This window comes from Python bivittatus, unplaced genomic scaffold (assembly GCF_059951505.1).
Source record: "Python bivittatus isolate LINGU-HERP-01145 unplaced genomic scaffold, Pbiv_v1 ctg000690_np1212, whole genome shotgun sequence".
In the NCBI taxonomy this organism is placed as follows: Eukaryota; Metazoa; Chordata; class Lepidosauria; order Squamata; family Pythonidae; genus Python; species Python bivittatus.
This window is the reverse complement of record NW_028277096.1, coordinates 4,546,562-4,564,160: the sequence shown is the minus strand read 5'-3', so window position 1 is coordinate 4,564,160 and position 17,599 is coordinate 4,546,562. Positions and strand designations below refer to the sequence as shown.

General features: G+C 40.8%; 1 protein-coding gene across 1 annotated transcript in view; it reads right to left on the bottom strand.

Annotated features, from left to right (window-relative positions):
• The window catches only part of SELENOI (selenoprotein I), a 56,078-nt gene that overhangs the window by 13,368 nt on the left and 25,111 nt on the right, over positions 1-17,599 (bottom strand). Inside the window, exons 2-5 of the mRNA XM_007422346.4 lie at positions 9,410-9,478; positions 8,950-9,058; positions 3,411-3,485; positions 2,310-2,572 (exon numbers count right to left, since the gene is read on the bottom strand). Coding sequence (XP_007422408.2) covers positions 2,310-2,572; positions 3,411-3,485; positions 8,950-9,058; positions 9,410-9,478 — 516 coding nt within the window. The remainder of the gene's footprint in view (positions 1-2,309; positions 2,573-3,410; positions 3,486-8,949; positions 9,059-9,409; positions 9,479-17,599) is intronic.

Here is a 17,599-nt window from a genome sequence, read left to right as displayed (position 1 = left end):
TACTCTTCATTTACAGGAATGAGGTTTCAGCAGTTAATGGGCTTCAAATGCAATTTCCCTCCCCAAATTTATGAGCGAGCATTGTGTAGAGAGGAGAAGAAACCAGACTTTAGTGTGGGAAAAATCAAGGTCCCCTCTGCTCAGGCATGCAAGTATTTAAGTCCAAGTCAATAAAACCTGCAAGCAGCAAATGGAAGAGAACAAAGGGCATTTTCAAAGTTCCAACGTGGTCAGTGACTGTTCAGAAAGTGTTTAGTGGGGCGACCTGGAAGTGCAGAAGGGAAGTGCCTGCCTACTAGCATTTCAGGGGGAGGGGTGGCAGATGTGGACAAGTACCACTGACCAAAATAACTGTAGGTGGTGGTGTTTCTCAAACAAAGCCACTTCTGCCAGAGTCTATGGCACCCATGCCTGCCAATGAATGTATTCAGAGGAGACATTAATATCAATTTATGAATTCCATCCACTATGTTGACTGGGTTTATCTGAAACATGCAGATGAAGGAACACACATGCTTTGGTTCTTAGAATTATACGTCACAGGAGGCCTGACTTTAGAGGAGACATGCTCCCCACCCACTTCCTTCTGTGCATAAACCTAGGGCCTTATCCCAAACATCTACCCCTTAGAATTTTTCAAATTACTTTAAAATGTAAATGCATTTGCTTCTTGCTTTATTAAGGACCCAACTTTAAAGCTGGTCAAAAGTGATCTTCTTCATCTTTTTTTTCTTTATTAGTTAAGTCCTAATTTCTTTTTGCAGTTCATGTCTTGGTAACCCAAATGAATCAGTGCAGAAATTTCTTATACAGATCAGTGTTGTTATGCTCAAAGAGAATATGCTTTTATTGTTGTTTGTGTCATTTCTTGGTATTTGGATAGAATGAACTGGCATTCAACTGAGTTCAAGTGACTTACTCAAGGCCGGTTGATTGCTGGACTACAGCAGTAAACAGAGATCAGGACAACAGTTTGCCAAATTTCATCTCTAAATAGCAGCTGTGCCATAGTTCCAGGTCTCACTTTCATAACTACAATTCCTCAAACTCTCTGGATATGAATCAAATCCTACAAGCCAGATAGGTCATTCCAATGGCTTTTGCTTCCTATGTAGCCTCTGCATGCCACAGTCATTATACATCTTTGCAATGAATGGAAACTGGTTGAAGATTCAGGGCAAAAAGATATTCTTCCTTTAGACTTTGTGACTTGTGGAAACTACCAGTTAGTTTTGTTTGCAATAAGAATGGTGGCTCAGGCAGACACTTTAATGTAAGACAATTTTTCTTAACTATTTTAGAGGGGATTCTGTGTAACCTACATTAGTCTGTCACAGGGAAATCTGACTGCATAAATATGCCCTTGAACTGAGTGGTAAATTACACACACGTCAATTTGAAACTCTCTGCTGCTTATAGGTTAAATTAGGGTTCTTAAACTGTAGGTCATAGCCCCCTCAGGGGATTATGAACAAATCTGAAATGGGGATGCAAATTTATTTGAGCTCATTCACAAAATGCCACAACACTGTTAGAATTTGCTCCTGCTTTTTCTGGATATCCTACAGTTGCTGCTACAAAGAACAAGTATCATTCCAGAATATATGCACGGTAGAACAAAAAAATTAGAATAGCTGTCTCAAAAATAAAAATCCGTATTTCAGTAATTATGCAATACTGAGCAAGCTCATGCTTTCCATTTAAAATATGGTTTAAATATGATTATTTCCAACATACTTTATTTTATAAAGCTGTAGGGTTCTACTGTTGATTTTATGCACATACAGACATAATTTTAATGAATAAAAGTTGTGTATTTATTTCTTGCCCAACTCTAATCCCAGTGAAATCATGAAATCATGAAGGAGGGGAGTTGTGGTGTCACATAATTTCATGCATTGTTTCAGAGGGTCATGGCATCAAAGAGTTTGAAAACTCCAGAGTTAAATCATTTCCACATCTTATTTCAAGCCTTCTAAAGAAAGCTCACAGAAAACTCACAGAAGTTTATAACATAAATGGCGTTTTAACCAGAATAAGCCAATGAAACAAATCTAAATCCCAGAGCAGTGTTTCTCAACCGTAGCAACTTGAAGATGTGTGGACTTCAACTCCCAGAATTCCCAAGCCAGCATGCTGGCTGGGGAATTCTGGGAGTTGAAGTCCACACATCTTCAAGTTGCCAAGGTTGAGAAACACAGCCCCAGAGACTCACAATAAGCCAGATGCTTGTGGAAATAAGGGAGCCTCTCTGCCCACTGTTAAGTCAACCCTTGGAAATGAGTATGGCAAGAGGCTAGCTGACTTACCACCTGGCTGATATCGTAGCCCCAAGGCAGGAAGAGAATCCCTGTATTATACTTCTCCCAATGGGAAAGGATGAATGAGAACAAAACCACCCAGAGGAGCAGGTAGAGGACAAAAACGCTAACACCGTTGGATCCTCGGCCAAAAGTGGAATACACGGTCACCACGAAGAACATGCAGGCCCAGCTGTCCAGGCCATGGTCAAAGAGTTCCCCAAGTGGGGAGCTGGACTGGGTGCGACGTGCCTGTTTCCCATCCACACCATCTGAAGAGAGAGATGTCACAGGGAAAGAGAAGGTTAACTGATTGCTCTCACTTCCACTGACTGGCTGGGATTAAAATTAGAAGAAAAATACACTAAGAAATCAAAGCAAAAGCATTTAAGAGGTAAGCTGGGTTGAGGCTCTGGCAATTCATAAACCAAGGCCCCTTTGCTAGTGACGTTAAATAGCTGAGAGTGCATATGAGGCAGGACAAGAGATTTGGTTTAAGATTTTGATTTAAGATTGTGGGTAATTGAATCCCTAAAACATTCCCCCTTCCCTGATGTAAATCCTACTGTTTTCCTCAAATTGCTACTGCTCCATAACTGCTCCACTACAGGACTCTCAAGGCCTTGTATACTTGCACTCATGTTTAAACATTCTTGCTGTTATTTTTTCCTATGCACACCCTACTCGCACTTTACTTTGCTAACAGTAGATACTTTTTTTTTTTTTGGTAAAAGCTGATCAGAGTAAATTGCTTCCAAAAGAATACTAATTACTTAGAACAATTGCTTGAGGCTTTCTGCTTGCATCTTCCAGAGGCAACACCCTTTCAGAAGTATGCATTTGCAGCAGAGGACAGAACAGGTTCTCCATCCCTTCTCCTTGTTGGGGAGAACCTCCTCTCCTACTTCAGCCACAAGCATTGGTGGAAAGAGGCATAAGGTAGAATCTGTCTTGCATATATATTCTGCACCAGACTTCTAGGTGTTATAATATGCATATGCATATAAATTCCTGTATGCATTGAATTTGGCCCCATTAACATTACTGCAACTGCTCATTGATATGTTGCTGACTGTATAAACACAGCATGCAGGAAATAAGCACTCTTACCTAGAGTGTAAGCCGCAAAATTGAGGAGACCCACTATGACCCACACTTTGTTTGGAACGTGCTTTTGATCTGGTGCTGCAGGAAAGACAATAATTCCGAGAGTCATTATGTTCCCTAGGAAAGCATTTGTCACACAACCAGAACATTTTAGGCATTAAGATCAGGCTCATCCTACTGCAGACTTATCCCATCCGGAGCTCTCCTGATGTTTTGGGACAATAAGTCGTGGCAGCTGGTTAGCAGCTAGCTGGTCTTGCCTGACCTCAAAACAGCTAAGCAGGGTTATACCTGGGTTAGTACCTGAGTGAGAGACCACCAGGAAATACTAGGGCTATACAGGTGAAACTCGAAAAATTAGAATATCGTGCAAATGTTCATTTATGTCAGTATGGCAACTCAAAAGGTGAAACCAATATATGAGATAGACGCATTACATGCAAAGCGAGATATGCCAAGCCTTACTTCGGTATAATTGTGATGATTATGGCGTACAGCTTATGAAAACCCCAAATTCACAATCTCAAAAAATTAGAATAGTGTGAAAAGGGTCAATATTCTAGGCTCAAAGTGTCCCACTCTAATCAGCTAATGAATCCATAACACCTGCAAAGGGTTCCTGAGCCTTTAAATGGTCTCTCAGGCTGGTTCAGTAGGAATCACAAGCATGGGAAAGACTGCTGACCTGACAGTTGTGCAGAAAACCATCATTGACACCCTCCATAAGGAGGGAAAGCCCCAAAAGGTAATTGCAAAAGAAGTTGGATGTTCCCAAAGTGCTGTATCAAAGCACATCAATAGAAGGTTATGTGGAAGGGAAAAGTGTCGAAGAAAAAGGTGCACAAGCAGCAGGGATGACCGCAGCCTGGAGGGGATTGTGAGGAAAAGGCCATTCAAAAGTGTTGGGACTTTCACAAGGAGTGGACTGAGGCTGGAGTTAGTGCATCAAGAGCCACCACACACAGACGGATCCTGGACATGGGCTTCAAATGTCGTATTCCTCTTGTCAAGCCGCTCCTGAACAACAAACAACGTCAGAAGCATCTTACCTGGGCTACAGAAAAAAAGAACTGGTCTGTTGCCCAGTGGTCCAAAGTCCTCTTTTCTGATGAGAGCAACTTTTGCATCTCATTTGGGAACCAAGGACCCAGAGTCTGGAGGAAGAATGGAGAGGCACACAATGCACGATGCTTGAAGTCCAGTGTGAAGTTTCCACAGTTTGTGTTGATTTGGGGAGCCATGTCATCTGCTGGTGTTGGTCCACTGTGCTTCATTAAGTCCAGGGTCAACACAGCTGTCTACCAAGAGGTTTTGGAGCACTTCATGCTTCCTTCCGCAGACGAGCTTTATGGGGATGCTGACGTCATTTTCCAGCAGGACTTGGCACCTGCCCACACTGCCAAAAGTACCAAAACCTGGTTCAATGACCATGGGATTACTGTGCTTGATTGGCCAGCAAACTCGCCTGACCTGAACCCCATAGAGAATCTATGGGGCATTGCTAAGAGAAAGATGAGGGACATGAGACCGAACAATGCAGGGGAGCTGAAGGCCGCTATTGAAGCATCCTGGTCTTCCATAACACCTCAGCAGTGCCACAGGCTGATAGCATCCATGCCACGCCGCATTGCGGCAGTCATTGCTGCAAAAGGGGCCCAAACCAAGTACTGAGTACATATGCATGCTTATACTTTGCAGAGGTCCGATATTGTTCTATTTCCAATCCTTGTGTTATTGATGTCATGTAATATTCTAATTTTCTGAGATTGTGAATTTGGGGTTTTCCTAAGCTGTACGCCATAATCATCACAATTATACCAAAGTAAGGCTTGACATATCTCGCTTTGCATGTAATGCGTCTATCTCATATATTGGTTTCACCTTTTGAGTTGGCATACTGACATAAATGAACATTTGCACAATATTCTAATTTTTCGAGTTTCACCTGTAAATTAGAATGAGAAGTAAAAAAAAAAAAAATCCCAGAAGAAGGCAATGGCAAAGAGGCACCATGATGTGGAAAGTCTATTCTAAGATTATTACCTGCTTATATCAGCAAGCATTTACTACCATTGAATTCATAGCTGCTGCCACCCAATTGTGAAGTGCCATATATATGTATGATACTGTAAAATATTAATAAATTTAAGCTGCAATTAAAAGTTGAAATAATATGCTGGTAAAACAAACAGCAGCAAGATCAGTCAATCTGAAAACACTGAAAGGAAGGTATTAGCTGCACAGAAAGGGACATATTAATTTCCTGGTGGGTGGGGATCCAAAGCACTGAGGCTGCAATGGCAGAAGCCTTGCTTCTTCTCACAGAAAGTCAAACAGCTCAATAATGTGATGAGCTGTGTTTCTTAATGAATTATGGCCCCTTGCCTCTGCCAAATCAAAACCGTTTGAGAAAACACATCCTTCTTCTATTCCTCCCACTCTTGAAACTCTGTGCATTCCAATTCATTTTCTTTTCCAGCTTCAGAATAGGACAAAAAGGAGGAACTGGATCTTCCCCCACCACTTGAAAGAAGCAGCTCAACAATGAAAACACAAATTTTATGGCAAGCTGCCTTGATAACGTGCTTGAATTAGGCAACCTGGGATTCATTCTCCTGGTGTCTTGGACTGCAAACCTGACAATTCCTTACCATTTGGCACAGGTCTAGGGCTGATGGGAATTGAATTCAAAATCATCTGGAAATGCAAGATTGCCTGCCCCTAGGTATAGCCTTTAATAAATAAGGCCGCCCTTGTCCTCTGAAAGATATGCAAAGTGCCTTTCCAAAAAGGAGTGGGTGTGGCCAGAACAAGAATGAAATTTAATTTAATTTCCATTTAATTAAATGAACTTCTGCATGCAAATCTTTGGGGGCTGCATGCAATCCAGGGAACTCAAGTCATGCACTTCTCCTCTAAAGGTTATAACCCTTCCCAATACTTGAGAAAAAAATGACATTTCAGCCACTGTAAAATATCAAGATTGTAATTTTTCCCTCAGGTATAAATTTCAGTGCTAACAAATACAAAGGCTGGATTTCCATCACATTGTATCCATCATTAACTGAGACATATTTTTTCCAGAAAGTGCTGATTCTTGAAAAAATTCTGAACACACAGTAACTACAGTACTTTTCATTCCTAAGCTTCTTATAACACAACTTTGACATAATCTGAGGTAATAAATTGCATATCAATGAGATGCAAAACATCCAGTGGCCTTGAAAAGCTAAGCAGGCTCACACCTTTCTACCAGGTAATTCTGGGATCACAGCCTAGATTGTAAAGTCCAAAAAAATAAACCCAGGAAGAAGACAATGGCAAACCATTTCCCTCTTGTTGCCAACAAACAACATGGATATGTTCATATAGTCATCAGAAATTTAGCTTGACTTGAGGGATCAGTGAGATGCAAAGGAAAACAAAGAGTTTCTGGAAAATAATTAATGAAGCCTCACTTATCCTTGGCAAGAATCTAAATCCTCACTCTGTACTTTCACATAACTGATTTCTGTTACCTATATTTCTGCCAAATGTCATTCAGGCCTATGTTAAATATTAAAGCTTTATTAACTAGCTCTGGATGAGTTTTAAATTCCATTGGTCAAACTTCTGGGAGACCATGTTTTTCAAGAAATATGTCTTTAGGGGGGAAAAGTACATACTCTGCTCTCATTTTGAGCTGGGTTTGTCTTTTTGGTTAAGAGAAATATAGCCAGGAAACAGCACCTGTTGTCATACTGGCTGCTAACTGTACAGCAAACAGCAGTGAAAGAAATAAACAACAGAATTTTTTTTTACTCTCATGAAGATCCTTGTTTTGCAAACAAATATCTGGTGTATTTCTACATAGAGGACAGCTCCTGTACTATTTGCTGATATGCACATCTTAAAACAAAGTTTTTGTAATCTATCCTTGTGTCTCGTCCACACAGAGTGAGGGAAAAACAAAACTCCCCATTTCAAAACAACCTAAGAACTACTGAGGCATCTTTGCAGAATTCCACTAAAGACAATACCCCTTGTAGAGGAAAAGAGATCAAACAACATACTCTACTGAATCAGACTTAGGGCATGTTGCTGATTAACCCTAATGGAAACTTAAAAGTTTAGACAGTAAGTGGATTATGGCTAAGACCACAAGTTGTGAATCTAATTAAGCAGACTATAGCATTACAATTAAATAAGACAAAAAGAGCTCCAGCAAGAAGTTGCAGCACGGAGTGCTCCTATTCAGTTTCCAACCAGCCATTCATGCTCTCTTCTATGAGTCACACCCCTTCAGTTTGATTTTCTGTCCCAAACCCACCACTCAACTCTAAGTAGTCTGTAGTCATAGAATTGTGAAGATCCTTCTCCTTTCCAAGAGCAAGCTTGCTCAGTGGAAGCAAATGTTTATTTAATCCAGCATCCTGTTCTCCTTGAGAGCCAACTTTCTGAGCAGCCCATCAAGTAAACCTGAGAACTGATCAGAAACTGGCATTCAAGGGGTTGCTGGAGGCAGCAGATAACTATCCTATTTGGTAGCTAATTGAAACTTCATTCCGTTTCCCTAATCTGCTTTGAAAACTTCTAATCTGGTGGTGATCATCCCTACAGCTGGTGATGAAGAATCCCACATAGTAATTATGGATTATGTAAAGGTGTACTTTTTGAACCTCTAACCATTTAGTTTCTTTGGACTCCTAGAATAGTGGGGGAAAATTAGACTTGTGCATTTTTGCAATGCCATATAACTTTATGCATCTTATATTTCCTTCCTCTTTCCACTTTTCTTTACAGAGGAGAAGTTCCAGCACACTGATGACTTTTGCTTAAGTGCAATATCTCAAATTATTTCCAACTTTATTATCAGTAAAAGTCGGGAAGGTCATTGGTACAACCTAGCACAATCCAGTGTTCTGAAGACAGTTAAAACAATTCTGTTCCACTGAGTTTGCCACTTGAGTTGATTGGTTTTTATTGCATGCATCATAGAGGGTGTTTTCTTAATATGGTTTCAATTGTTACTTTTTAATGAATTTTTCTATTATTGCTGCTCTGTTGTATGTTGCCCTAAGTCTGTGGATTAAGGCAACAAAAAAACTCAACTGTAAATAAATAAACAAATATCTGCACTTGATAACAATAAATCCTCCACTTTCCCTCCTATGGAAGTAATCTTGTGGCTAACACACAATAGTTTGCTCCCCTTCAGAGGTCTGAGCATACTTTCTGTTACATTTCTTACTATAGTCTACAACTAGGTGGTTAGTGTAGTTGTTAAGGTTGATCCAGAATGAAGGAAACCCAAGTTCAAGTCTACCGTCAGCCACAACTGCCTTCCCCAACCAGATTCAAATCTGTGTGGCCTGGCCATAACTAAGTCATACTGAGTGAGTCTGAATATCAAGCAAGGCCAAAATCAAACACCTTATTAATGTTTATTGTTAAGCATGAATCAGAGAGTCAGTATCAGAAACATGGAATTCACAGCTCTTTCACTCTTGTGGTTATCAGTGTGCACACAATTTAAAAATCAAATGAAATATCAAAGTCTTACCAGAAGCATAAAAGTCAGGGTCAAAGTATGCCATGAGAAAGAAGTTGAAGACAAGTAGCAGGAAGCCACTAAATGTTATCAAATTTGGGGCCAACCATTTAGGGAAAATCTAGGAGAAAGCAAGAAAAAACACATGCAGAAAGCTCACATTAATGGACAGAGTAATTTCCATCAAGGGTAATTAACAGAGAAGAAAATAACCATTTATTTAATATAAGCCTTTTCCCCCCCTTATTATTGTGTAGGAACAGAAAAAAAATCCAGTCCACAAGGTGGCTGCATGTCCAAATGATCAAGTCTTCTGAAAAAGGGAATCTCCTGTGTCCTGTCACAGAGACAAGAAGGGGAACATATCACTGCCAAATGGCTCATGACATTTTTCCACCAACAGAGAGGTTAACCAAGTCCAGGTCTAGCACAGAAAACACACTCAAACAGGGTGGACAAGAGGTTTACTCACCTTAACTACAGTGTTCCAGAATGGATGCATGACATACAGGGAGAGAGGGTTGTTGTCCACAGCACTGTACTATAAAGGAAACCAAGAGAATAAAGAGGATCAGCTGAAAGTCTCAGAAAGTTCTTCCAGCAAGCTTACAAGTAGGGTATCTGCATTCACATTCCCTCACATTCCTCCAGAACCAAGCAACAGGTTGTTCTATGGAAGTGGGAAGCTTCTGCATGTTCTCTCTGACAAACATTTCTGGAGAGGTGTTTACTGATGCTCTTTACACCTGAGAACTGCACCTCAGGGCCAGGTGTCATAAAACTTGATGGCTGTATAGTACCACTCAGAACACAACTGTCTGTAAATACCTTTTAATTTCACAACCTCAGGGTGAAGGAAAAAGAACATCTCTAGCAAGATCATGGCCGTGTCTATTCCACAAAGTCAACAACAGGGCAGATAGAGTACTGGCAGCAATGGTGAGGAAGAAGACCATATTATAGGTCATAAGTGGGTTGGCCTTTCTCAGTGTTGAACGTAGCACCACTCACAACTCAATGCAGGAGATGTGACCACCTGCTAATGCTCAGGTAGCTGCTTGTCTTATAGCAAAATTTAGAATTTGGCTAAACATCCATATTCTTAACTCAGATCAAAATCACTCCAAATTGTCAATCAAGCTTGCAAATTACCATTTTGCTTGTTTTTCTTTTCTCTCTCATGAATAAGGATTGCTTCCAGACAAACAGGAAGGGCTATGTTTCAAAATTATGGCTGGGTAAAAAGAACTGCTCTTTCCTTTCAAAGTTACTGATGCACTGTGCAAAATGTAGCAATGGGCATGAAACTGACTCAGGAAATTAATTTTTGTTCATTCAAAGAACAAGTTATTTACCTATAGCTGTGTTCATCAAGGGGCTACTTGTGAGTTCAATACACTTGGATTGTGAACTTGCATAAAGTCCTTTCTGGACAGTAGACAATAGAGCTTCACACACACACATGGTCCTGCTATGTTGCCTCAGGGTGGTGGAAGGGATGAGTGAAGCACTCTGGGAGTTTATGCCAAGATTGTATACTCGCACTAGGGTCACCCAAGATGTGAAGGTCATCCCAGTTGCCCAACTAGAGCAAGCAGGCACCTGTATCAGGCAGCAGCAGTATAGGAAGATATTGAAGGCACATGATCACTTTAGAGACAATGACATAATTTCAAACTATGCTGGGGAAGGCAATGGCAAACAATTCTTGTCTTTTATCCCCCCATCCCACCCTGATAGTTAAGCTACAACAATTAATAATATAGTGTCAATTATGGGCCCCTGAAGTTGAATTTTCTTCCACATGCTATTGAGGAAAATCTGGGGATCTTTCAGAGTTCTGATGAAGTTTATGATGTGGCTAGATTTAAGTCTTCCAGACTCCTAGTTGTTGATGTTACCATGCAGAAAAGCTGCAAAGACAGAATTACAGTGGGAACATGGAATGTAAGAAGTGTGAACATGGGAAAGCAAAATACAGTGAAAGCTGAAATGAACTGATTACATGCTGACATCTTGGGTGTCAGTAAATTGAAATCCGACTGAAAACAATCATACTGTTGATTATTCAGAATACAAAAAAAAAGAAGAAGAAAAAGAAACAGCATTGCTTTCATAGTCAGGAAAGATATAGCAAAGACAGCACATAGGTACAATGCATTAAATGACCAATTACTGTCAATTAGACTTCAGGAACAACCCTTTAATATGACAGTTATCCAGGTTTATGCTCTAACTACTGATGCAGAAGAAGAGGAGTTTTACCAGTTTTATGATCAAGTTCAATATGAAATTGATATAACACGTAAGCAAAAATATCTTGCTTGTGGTTGGAGACTGCAATGCCAAAATTGGAAATATTAAGGAAGAAAATGTAATTGGACTGTATAATCTAGGAAACAGAATTGAAGAGGAAACCAATTTATTAGTTTCTGCCCATATAATGATTCCTAAATCGATAACATATTTCTCAAACAACTAAAACTATGCCTACATACACGGACATCAACAGACGGAGCACACAGAAATCAGATCAGCTATATTATTGGTACAAAGAGGTAGAAGAGCAAAGAGAATGGCCAGAAGCTGACTGCGGAACAGATCACAAGCTACTCATGTGCAAGTTCCAAGTCAAATTAAAGTAGAAGAACAAAGGCAATCAGTTTCTACAATATGTCAATCAAGGATAACATCAGGAACACTTTCAAGTTTTAAGTCTCATTGATAGGGAACCAGAGGAGCTATGGAATGAAATCAAAGAAGTTGTTAAGAATAAACATGAAAAGAGACTGCCAAAGACCAAGAAACAGAAGAAAGCAAACTGGGTGTCAGAACAGATGGTGGAAATTGTCGAGAAGAGAAGCCAAAGCCAAGAAGGACAATGATTTCAGGAAGAAACTTAACAAAGAATTTCAGTGTGCTCTTAGAAGAACAAGGAAACAATAACAGCATTTACAGTATCTGCCTCAACTTGGTATGCTAAAGGACACCAATGGACAGATAGTAACTGCTTCAAAGAGGATCAAACAAAGGTGGACAGAGTATACTGAAATTATATATATTAGGGATGTCAACTTCCAAGATACCTTAGAAGTTAGAACCTCTAGTATTAGAAGAGTGAAGTTAGGTTTACATTCTGGTCATTACCAAATGGATGGAATATCTACAGAAATATGGCAAGCATCAGAAGAAGAATCAGTAAAGCCTCCAACCAAATTATGCCAACAAATCTAGAAAATGACACAATGGCCAACAGATTAGAAGTGGTCACGCTACATACCAATATCAAAGAAAGGAGACTTAAGAGAGTATGCAAACTATTGCACAATATCCTTACTTTTACGTGTTAGCAAAATAATGTTTAGGATCATCCAACACAGATTAGAGCCTTACATGGAAAGGGAAATGCCAGATGTTCAAGCTGGTTTTTAAAAAGGCTATAGAACAAGAGACTTTATTGCTGATGCACGCTAGATAATTGAGAAAGCCAAAAATATCCCCCCACACACAAAAGTGCAAAACCCAGTATATGCTTCATTTACTACAGAAAGGCTTTCAATTATGTTGACCATGTCAAGCTGCAAAATGCCCGCAAAAAATAGGAATTCAGAACATCTCATTCTCCTCATGAGAAATTAATACACAGAATAGAAAGACACAGTCAGCATAGAACATGGAGAAACAGATGGACTCCAGGTTGGCAAAGGGGTGAGACAAGACTGTCTCCTTGCTCATTCAACTTATGCTGAATATATATTGGGGGAGGCTGGACTAAAGAAAATGACTGTGGTGAAGGAAGAAACATCAATAACTGCTATGCTGAAAATACAAATGATCTGCAAGATCTAGTAATGAAGGTCAAGGAGCACAGTGAAAAAAATGAGATTAAAATTAAATATAAAGATCAAATCAATGTAGCAACTACCCTTTGAATTGACGATGAAGATACTGTACTGGTGGATACCTTTTGCCTTTTAATCAATTATCAGCAGTATAGAAATCAGTAATAAAAAATGCCTCAGACTACCACTTTGTAAGGTAGGCATGATGGCCCTAGAAAAGATATTCAAATGCTGTGATGTGTCTATACCTACAAAGATCAGAATCATGCAACCAATAGTTTTCTCTGTGACCCTCTATGGAAGCAAAAACTGGACACTGAAAAAGTAGGATAGAAAGAATACTATGCTCACACTTTTGAACTTTGGTGTTGGAGAAGACTTCTGAGAATACCACGGACAGCCAAGAAAACAAACAAATGGATCATAGAACAAATCAATCCAGAGTTCTTACTCAAGGCAGAAATGATCAGGCTCAAATTGGTCATATTTTGGACACACCATGAAAACTCAGTTCCCTTATTAAGTCCTGGAAAGATGAAGGAAAAATAACAAGAGGATGACCAGCAGCAAGCTGGATGGACTTAATTACAGCTGAGGTGATGGCACATAATCAGTCACTAATCAAGAGCTTAACAGAATTGTTTGGCAGGCATTTATTTATTTATTTATTTATCACAAAAAGTGACTCTGGGCAGCACTGATCTTTAACAGGTATCTAGGCATGGCTTCCACAACACCCCTTGTGCCCATGTCCAAGATAGCTGATCCAAAGAAGCAATGAAGTCCCTGAGACCAAGCAATATTTGGCAGGCAGGCTGCATTGAGAGAACTGGAATGGAAATAGCATACATGCAAGAGGTGCATCTAAAGACAGATGAAGTGGTGATATTTGAGCCTCTGTAGGGCCCAGGAGTTAGAAATGACACAATCTGATTTTTACCAGAGAGGAAGTCTTATGTACAATCACATGAATCTTGCAATTATGGCTAAGGTAGGAAATAACTCCCTAGTTGGTATCTATCACTACTGCTGTGAATGGATAACTTGTGAGAGAAGAATGAAATTGTCTGGAGGTTCGGGGGGTTGTTTATTTATCTGTTTATTTATGACATTTGTGCTGTATCATAATCTCAAGAACTCTTGGTGGTTTTACATGAATAGAAACATCACAACACCCATGGCCTAATACGGTTCAAAAAACATAAAACACACAAACCAGAAAATCTGAAAACAATCCCCCAAAAGAAGTGTCAAGTCCCAAATGCCCTCTGGAAGAGCTTCATCTTCAATTACTTCCAGAAAGTGACTAAAGTTGGGGCCAATCTAACTTCCAATTGGAGGCTGTTCCAGAGGGCCACTGCTGCTATGGAAAAGCAGCACCTCCGGGCCTCAGCTGCCTTGTACCTCCTGAAAGGGGAGGGAACAGGTACAGGGAAACCATCAGCTGCTTTCCTGACAAGTTCAAATAGGTCAGGCTGATTCTAGTGGGCAAACATTGTCCTGAAAGTAAGTTGGTGCCAAGACATAAACAGTTTTATAAGTTAACACAGCACTTTTAATTAATTGCACATAGAAGCCTGTAGGAAGTCAAGGCACAGATATAATGTTTTCCCACCAGCAGGTACCAGATAGTACATGGGGTGCTGGATTTTGAATCAACTGAAGTTTCCAAGTGGTCCTTAAAGGCAGCCCCATGTAGAATACATTGCGTAGTCTAAGTGAGTAGTGATGAAGACTTGAGTGACTATAACAAGGTTGAATCGCTTTAGGAACAGAAGGATTTGAGTTATGGCCATCTATAAGAGAAGGATGGAAGTGGTTGATTTCATCCTGAAATGAGAGCACCTAAAAAAATAGTTGAGATGGCAAAGGTCCAATATAGATCTAAGCCCACTATCTTCTTAGGAAAGGTAAAGTACCTAGGAAGATAGATTGGCAGCCTGTGATTGAGATGGGAGTGGGATGAAGGACAACAGCAAGGGATGAGGTTTGATGCTGTAAGCCCCATTTGCTCACTGTTGTATGATCCTTTTGAACCTTGCCCAGAGGGTTATCTGTCTTATCACCAATCCATCCATCCTTATTAATGGGGAGATCCTCAGTGTCAGTCCACTGGAGTGGAATCAGGCATACCGAGACAAGGTGATGAATGCTCCATAACTTTGCCTGCCAAGTCAGCTGCATAACAAGCTACATTTAATTCTTGCTTGGCAAAATGTGCTGCTTCTCTTTGAAGAAAACTGGACTGTTGTTCTCTGGCAAATGGGACAAAAATGGCGACAAATTATCCCACAAATATGTTATTTCACCATACTGGCTTGATAGTTGCCCCTATGGAAGGAGAGAGCCCCTGAAGAATTTAACTTGTATCTCGGCTTCCAATGTGAGGTCATGGCTGACTGAAGACCTCTCTGTGAACGAGCGGAGATGACAATTGCTGTGAAGAACAAAAGACTGGCGAGTAAACTGGTCCTTTGAATCTCTCCAGAGAAGGAGAGATTGGGAGATCACCCACAAGTGCTCTGAATGGCAGCTCCTCATGAGGAGACCATAAAACAGCAGTCTCCTGCACGTTTGAGTGCCAGGAGCCGAGGGAGACAACATCTTTGTTCTCAGCAGTGGTGGAGCCTTTCATAAGGACCTTAAACCAGCTGAACTCACTTTCTAATCACATCTGGAAATGTTCAATTTAACCACTTTATGGATATTAGAGACCTTCAAAACAGCAAGCTTAATTTGACACCTGGTGAGTTTTACCTTCTTCAGATTTAAGAAATTTTAAACAGAGACTTAAAACTTCCAGAACACGGCCACACAGCCCGGAAGACCCACACCAGCCATCGTATGCCGGCCGTGAAAGCCTTCGACAATACAGAGACTTAAGAATTTAAAATAATATACAATTGGCAAAAAGCAAAAAAAGATTTTGATTTAAGAAAGATTTAAAAGGATTGGGAGGCCAGAGATATTTGGAATATTGGTTAATTTTGCTGTAAGATTTGAAAAACAAGTATATAATACACTTGTGGGAAGTGAATAAATGGAACTAAACCCATATTAGGAACTGAGGTTTGAAGGTTGCAAATGGACACTAGAGGGAACTAAAGGACCAAACAGAAAAGAATTAAAATGGCTAAGCCAGCTACAAGTAGTCCTCGATTTATGACCAACTATTCAGCAACCGTTCAAAGTTATGGCAACACTGAACAAAGGAATTTACAACTGGTCCCTGAAGTTACGGCCATTGCAATGCCCCTGTGGTCATGTGATCAAAATTTGAGCACTTGGCAACTTGCCCACGCTTATGACTACAGGGGCACTTCAACTCCCACCACCACCTATCTCTCCCTCATCTATGCCCTTTTGGTCCCCTGCATTCCTCAGCCCCTGCCATCCTAGCTGACCTTCACCGTCTTCTTGTGCCTGCTGCTGACCAAGCATGCCCGGCCTGGCCCTTTGTGAGGTAGCTGCTAGCCACAAGGGGCTTTCTCCCCAAGATCACACATGGTGGTTTCCTCGCAAGACCTGGGGAAGATGGCCTCATGAAGGGCGAGGACAGGCATGCCTTGTCAGCAGCAGAAGCAAGAAGATGGTGAAGGTTAGTTGGGGTGATGGAGTGCAGGGTGGCAGGGGCTGAGGAATGCAGGGTGGCAAGGGTGACTGTGGCTGGGACTGGACTGGGGTGGCTGGGGCTTCCCAGGATGCAGCACCTTTGTGCCGTGCTGCTGGGCCAGTCTGGGGCAGGGCTTCATGCTGTGGCTCAGGGGCTTTTTGTAGCCCCAGAGCCGTTATGTGCAATGAAGCCCCTTAGCACTGTGCTGCTGGGCCGGGCACGTCAAGAAGCCCAAGCCACAGCATGGCAGAGTGCAGAGTGGCTAAAGGGGAAGAGATGGGGGGAGATAGGTGGGTGCAGGGAGTTAAAAAGGAAGCAGTTCCTTATCTTACCGGGGCTTGGCGGTGGAAGGAACCAAGCCTGGAATGGCTTGGATTTGGGTGATGCTCTGCTAACAACCATTAAAATTTGGTTAATGACAGCAATGGGGATTGCCGGGATTGCCATCGCTAAACAAGGTCACGTGACTTCGCACTTTACGACTGCATCACTTAGCAACGGAAATTCCAGTCCCAATTGTGGTTGTAAGTCGTGGACTACCTGTATAACTGGAGGTGAATATGTGTAGCTCAGGGTTGAACTGTAGAGTCCCCCACCCCAACCAACACTGGCAGGGCATGCAAGAGTATATAAACAGAGAGCAAACCCCATCCCATTCCAGCATTGAAGATGTTACCTAGCTGGGTAATAAACGTTTGCAGAAAAAGGACCAAGCTCAGAGAACGCCTAGGACTCTACCTGTATAACTATTTCTTATCTTAAAGAGTGTTTTGGAACATGGACTGAAAAATTAATAACTAATATCTCAGAAAGGATACAGATTTCAATGGATAAACTTTTAGAAGATTATGAGAAAAACTTTTAAAACCTTTCACCTGACATAGACATTATAGAGTTTGAACGTATGGAAGACAACAAAACTAAGATTACCAAAATGGGGATACAAAAGACAAATCAAGAAAAAATCTGGACGTGGAACAGCTATGACAAGAAATTCTGGACGATGCCTCTTTATGGGATTGCAAAGGAGGCTGGCGAAAGCTTTGAAGACTCCTTTTAAATGCCAAAGAGTGATGAAAGATCAAATCCTGCAATGCCATTGGAATGATTTAAAGCTCAAGATTGTGCAGAGCAAAAAGAAGGAATATAAAGTTGCACTATTTGACCAGGGATAAAATGTTTGATATTTCTGGTAACTCCTAATGGA